At 40.2% G+C, this 6,213-nt stretch overlaps 1 protein-coding gene across 1 annotated transcript in view; it reads left to right on the forward strand.

The window, feature by feature from the left end:
- Window positions 1–5,355, forward strand: part of LOC136146329 (general transcription factor IIH subunit 2) — a 77,517-nt gene extending 72,162 nt beyond the window's left edge. The window contains exons 17-18 of the mRNA XM_065905150.1: window positions 1,040–1,204; window positions 3,191–5,355. Of these exons, the coding sequence (XP_065761222.1) occupies window positions 1,040–1,204; window positions 3,191–3,564 (539 nt within the window). The 3' untranslated portion in view covers window positions 3,565–5,355. The remainder of the gene's footprint in view (window positions 1–1,039; window positions 1,205–3,190) is intronic.
- The last annotated feature ends 858 nt before the right edge of the window (window positions 5,356–6,213 follow it).

The following is a 6,213-nucleotide window of genomic DNA, read 5'->3' on the forward strand; positions in this document are numbered from 1 at the left end:
TCTTTTGGAGGCAGCTGTGTGTGTAGGGGAGGGGGATGGGGCCTGGGGCAGCAGAGGCCAGATCAGGGGCCGAGGGGGTGGCCATTTTCTTCTCCAGGAGGTCTTCCCCGACCCAGGGATTGAACTTGGGTCTCTTGCATTGCAGGCGGATTCTTTACCGTCTGAACCAACAGGGAAGCCCACAAATATTGAAAAGGGAGGCTAGAAGGAACTTTGAGGTCTTAAGTTAGAATTAGAAATACTGGTGTGGACTCGTGGTTTTTAACCTATATAGGTAGATATGGGCATATATGTATATCTCACTATACATACGTGTATATACATCTCTCAGCTCGGTCAACAGAGAGACTCAAAAGTACCCTAGTAGTAATGAGCATACCAACTACCCAGATCTTGACTTCTAAATACTGGCCTCCCTAAAAGGAACCAGGGTCTTTGGAGAAATGGCTGATGTAAGAACTGGGACAGTGAAAGGAAAAGCCTGCTACATTGTTTTATGCTAGAAAGTGTTCAAAACATGTCCAGGTATGAGGCTGCAGAAGTAGAGAGCTTTCTGGGGATCAAGTGATCTAAATTGTATCATGCTCAGGAGGGATCAAAGTGAAAAGGCAAGTTATGAGAGTGGTAGAATGTGAGGTTAGTGCTAGAAATCGCTGAGGATGACAGCATCACAGAAAGGAAGGTGGCTAAAAGCATTGAGGAGCTAGTATTAATACAAAGAGTCCAGTAGAAGCTTTGGTCTGAAAGAGGAAATAGATGGGAATTCTCTGACGGTCCAGTGGTTTTAAAAAAAAAAAAGGAAATGGGGATGTGAAGTCCATTCTGAACTTCTGGACTTCAGGGCAGGAAGCTGATTGGGGAAGGATGGAGGACTGGTTATCTAGAGGCAGCAATGAAGATTAAGGTGTAGGTGGACCCCTTTCTCCAGCCCCTGTGCTACATGGAACCTCCTAGAATGTACAGGATTTTGAGGCTTTGGATTACAATTATTTGGGAACACTGAACATAGTTGTTTTTTTTTTCTGTCTCTTCTGATTAGCCTATGCTTTAGTTTCTTTAAATAACCTGGAAGAACTGATCCTTCCCACTGGGGATGGGATTCATCAAATGGCCAAACTGATTGTCCAGCAGTGTCAGCATCTTCAGTGTCTCCAAGTTCTCCAGTTTTTCCAGACTTTGGATGATGACAGCGTGGTGGAAATTGGTGAGCTACCCTCAGATAAACTCAGCTCACAGGAAAGCCAGTGGTACTACTCAAGCTTTCTGCTGCAAAACATCTTTAAAAACATTTTCCTCTCTAAAAATGTTCAACCCATTTCCCACTTCCTCATTTTCTCTATCATAATGTTCCTTCTAATGTTCTGTGGATTTTTGGTTCATTCTGGCCAGATTTGGGAGTAAAAGATAGCCTCCTATTTGAGACTGTACAAACCTTCAAGTCCACTCTTAACCCGCAGTGTCTCAGACAGCTGGCCACACACCCTCCACATACTGCTTTTCATCAGTCAGCTCAGTTGCTCAGTCGCGTCCGACTCTTTGAGACCCCATGAACTGCGGCATGCCAGGCCTCCCTGTCCATCGCCAACTCCCAGAGTTTACTCAGACTCATGTCCATCGAGTGGGTGATGCCATCCAGTCATCTCCTCCTCTGTCGTCCCCTTCTCCTCCCGCCTTCAATCCTTCCCAACATCAGGGTCTTTTCTAATGAGTCAGTTCTTTGCATCAGGTGGCCAAAGTATTGGAGTTTCAGCTTCAGCATCAGTCCTTCCACTGAATATTCAGGACTGATCTCCTTTAGGATGACCTGGTTGGATCTCCTTGCAGTCCAAGGGACTTTCAAGAATCTTCTCCAACACCACAGTTCAAAAGCATCAATTCTTCGGCACTCAGCTTTCTTTATAGTCCAGTTCTCACAACCATACATGATTACTGGAAAAACCATAGCTTTGACTAGATGGACCTTTGTTGGCAAAGTAATGTCTCTGCTTTTTAATATGCTGTCTCTGTTGGTCATTACTTTTCTTCCAAGGAGCAAGCGTCTTTTAATTTCATGGCTGCAGTCCCCATCTGCAGTGATTTTGGAGTCCCCCAAAATAAAGTCTGACACTGTTTCCACTGTTTCCCCAACTATTTCCCATGAAGTGATGGGAGCAGATGCCATGATCTTAGTTTCCTGAATGTTGAGTTTTAAGCCAACTTTTTCACTCTCCTCTTTCACTTTCAAGAGGCTCTTTAGTTCTTCGCTTTCTGCCGTTAAGAGTGGTGTCATCTGCATATCTGAGGTTATTGATATTTCTCCCAGCAATCTTGAGTCCAGCTTGTGCTTTATCCAGCCCAGCATATACTTTGTTTTAAATTGAAAATTAATACACATAAAGAAAAGTACAAAATCCTAAGTATACAACTTAATGGATTTTCAAGTGAACATACTTCAGTCTTGTTACTTATACTTGGGTAACAACTACTCATTAGATTACAGCATAGGTTATTACATTACAGAAGCTTCCTTTGTGTCCCTTCTGACACTGCATTCCCCCTCCTTCTCAAAGGTGACCACTGTACCGCTTTCTTTCACCATAGATTAATTTTACTTGTTTTGAAAATATGTCACGGAATCCTACACAGTATGTTCTCCTGTGCCTTTTTCCCTACACATTTTTCATTTATCTCTGCTTTTATCTCTATTATTCCCTGGTACTTTCTTTGGATATAATTTGCTTTTTATTTTTGTTCTAAATTCATTCTTTCTTCTTTTGTTCCTTTTAATATCCTGATGTCCTGAGGTGGATAGTTAGAGCACTAACTTTGGCTTTAGCTCTCTCTCACAAGTTTTAGTGTCATATTTTCATTTTCATTCAGTTAAAAATATTTTTTCTAATTTTAGTTGTTCATTTTTTTGCCACATTTTTAATTTAGAGATGTATCACTTTTACTTTAATCTATGTTCTTACATTTAAAGTGTCTCTTGTGAAAATAGTTTTTTAAAATGTAATTTATTAATCTTTAATACTTTAATTAGAAGTAAACCTAATGTATTTATTATTAAATTTATGTCTTTATTAAAATTGGGCATTTTCTATTTTAAGTGATGGTGGGAGAAGAGGTAGGTTCAAATAATCTAGCCTACCAGTATTAAAACTGAAGTCCCTATGATTCTGTTCTCATAAATATTTTGCTTTTATATTTATAGCCAAGGTAGCAATCAATGGAGGTTTCCAGAAACTCAAGCATCTTGATTTTTCAGCCAACCACAAGATTACAGAGGAAGGATACAGAAACTTCTTCCAAACACTGGACAACCTGCCCAACTTGCAAGAGTTAGCTATTTCCAGGCATTTCAAAGAATGTATCAAAGTTCAGGCCACAACAGTCAAGTCTTTGAGTCAATGTGTGTTAAGGCTGCCAAGCCTCATGAAACTTAGCATGTTAAGTTGGCTCCTGGATGCAGAAGACATCACACTGCTTACTGCCACAATAAAAAAGCACCCTCAGTCTAAACATTTCACCCTTTACTGGAAATGGATACTGCCATTCTCTCCAATCATTCAGGAACATATTAGCTAAAATCTACTAAATCAAGAAAATTTTTGTCAATAATTCTAAAAACTGTTGGATAAAATTTTGGATAATATTAATTATCCAAAAACTTATGAAATGCTGCATACAAAGAATAAAATGCATAAAGCATGTAATACAAAAAACCCCAAACAGCCTGCTTACCCATTACTCAGCTTAAGAAACAGAGTATTACCAGTGACTGGAGTCCCTAAATGATCTTCCCCAATCAAATATCAGACCTTAAATCAAATTTACACATCCAGCTCTTCATTACTCAGGTCATGTAGAGCTTTCAGGCTAACTACGGCAAACGGTAACAAAGCCACAAGGAGGGCTGTGGAGAATGGTGTGTCCGTCGTACAGCCACAACATGAAAGGAGTATTCAAGTTATTACAAAACGGATAATTTAAGGACTGCCTTAGTTTCACACATAGGTGAGACAAGAGATATTCCATAATCCTTGTAGCATCTGTTTTTGTACGTTTAATTTAGTGTGGTATGGTTTATGTATACCTTCCTTTTATCTACTGCAGAAGAAATAGGATTTAGGGCAAATGCTCGTATTCTAGAGGCCTTTGATTCAGTGCTTATTGTAGAAGCAGGAAGTTTAGAATAGAGTTTAGCATTATTGGAAATTAGCTAAATCTGCATTTTTAAGAACACTGAGTATCAATGTTTTTTTTTAGATGTTTGAGAATCCAAGGTATACATTTATAATGGCCTTAAAATCTTATGTATCTGCTTTGCTGAAGAACATATTTTGTCAGTGACTTTATATTGTTCAAAATATTACATCTGATGTCAATGTCTACATCTGTGCCTGTGTCCAAAATTTCACTATTAGTTAATCAGCGGAGTTTTCTGAATGGCTAGAAGGCCATTCCAAATTCATAATGCTAGTGTAAGTTGGAAATCAACCATTCTTTTATACTAATTTTTATTTTTATCACAAAACATAGGAACTGTATATATGGTATGATTCTATTTGTTTAAAAAATGTACTCTCATGTTTCTAGATGCATTAAGAATTTCTGCAAAAACATACAAGAAAAACTGTAACAGTGGTAACTTTGGGGGTGCCTAGGAAGCCCTCCATATGGGGGTGCTAAGTGCTGCTGGCCACTAGGCATTGCTGAAGCCAGGTCCTGCACAAGGGTGTAGAGACGGTGAGCTCCAAGTCCCTGCTGGAGCGGACACGGGGCCCAGGAGACCCCGCCCCTCCTGTCTCACCAGCGCCCTCTACTGACAAAGCTCCTCACTGTGCCTGCTGACGAGGCAGGGGTGTGACAAGGTCCAGACCCATCAGTGCAGAGCAGGCAGCGAAGGCTGGATTTGGACATGAAGGCAATAACGTCCTAAGTGGTACAAGTATTACTTATTGCATTTCATATTTCTGACCTAAAGGAAACAGAACCTAGTTAAATTTAAGATTGAGAGCATATATGTACTTTCAGGTTCATACTGTCATAGAAAAACACAAGAAACTGGTATTAATAATGCATTTCAGGAAGAGGGGCAGGATAGTGGACAGGGTAGGGAGGTTTACTTTATTTTACATATAATCATCTAAATTTTGCACCATATACATGTACTATTAAAAATGAAAATACATTCAGATCCAAGTCCTACTCAGCCTTTTTCTTGAAACTTCTGGTCTGTTTTCAACAAAGCAGTCAGAAGCTTTTTTTTTTTTTTGCCACACCACTCCGCGTATGGGATCTTAGTTCCCCAACCAGGCATCAAGCCTGTGTCCCTATAATGGAAGTGCAGAGTCCTCACCACTGGACCACCAAGGAACTCACCCAGAAGCCACTTCTTATGCCTCTGATCACACAATACCTTTGGTTCAAAAAGTTTCCAATGAATTCCTAGCTCCAAGAAATGTTGAAGACGTTGCAATGGTCTACATATGACCTGACCCCTGGCTACCTCTCTCTTACTTCCATTTCTTTCATCTCTCTTTACTTCCACTCCAGCCAAGCGGGTTTCTTTGCTGTTCCCTGAACATGGTAAACACTCTTGTCTTAGGGCCTCTGCACCTGTCATTTTCTTTGCTTGGGAAGTTTGTTCTCTACATACGTGAATGGCTCTCATTTTCTTTGGATCTCTATTCAAATGTCACCTCAGTTAGGGTTAAGGTTCTTTTTTTTTTAAAAAGTGTTCCTGCTTCCAATCCCCATCTGCCCAACTCCCTTTTCTATTTCCCTTTTCTCTATGACATGAATCACTATGTGCTACTGAAAGGTTGTTGCTGAACGAAAAGACGCCGGGATTCTTGGCTTCCGGAGAATTCAATCCGGGGCCAGAGACGAGGCTTGATCTCTCAGAGCTTTTGTGTAATAAAGTTTTATTAGAGTATAAAGGAGATAGAGAAAGCTTCTGACATAGACATCAGAAGGGGGCAGAAAGAATACCCCCTGCTGGTCTTCAGCTGGATGTTATATAATCACTAGCAGTCTGTTAATGGAAGAAAGGAATGTCTTAAAACTCAGAATGGCACCAAGCCCCTCATCCATAAGATGCATTTTGGATAATCTTGGCAACAGATGATTCATCCCAGGCCACAGAACGATTGACTTGAATCTTGTAGAAGGGCAGATTACCATACAAATAGTTTCGTTTACGTAAACTAGGGCAACAATATCTGAGTATAA

The sequence above is a fragment of the Muntiacus reevesi genome, chromosome 14, assembly GCF_963930625.1.
Source record: "Muntiacus reevesi chromosome 14, mMunRee1.1, whole genome shotgun sequence".
Taxonomy (NCBI): Eukaryota; Metazoa; Chordata; class Mammalia; order Artiodactyla; family Cervidae; genus Muntiacus; species Muntiacus reevesi.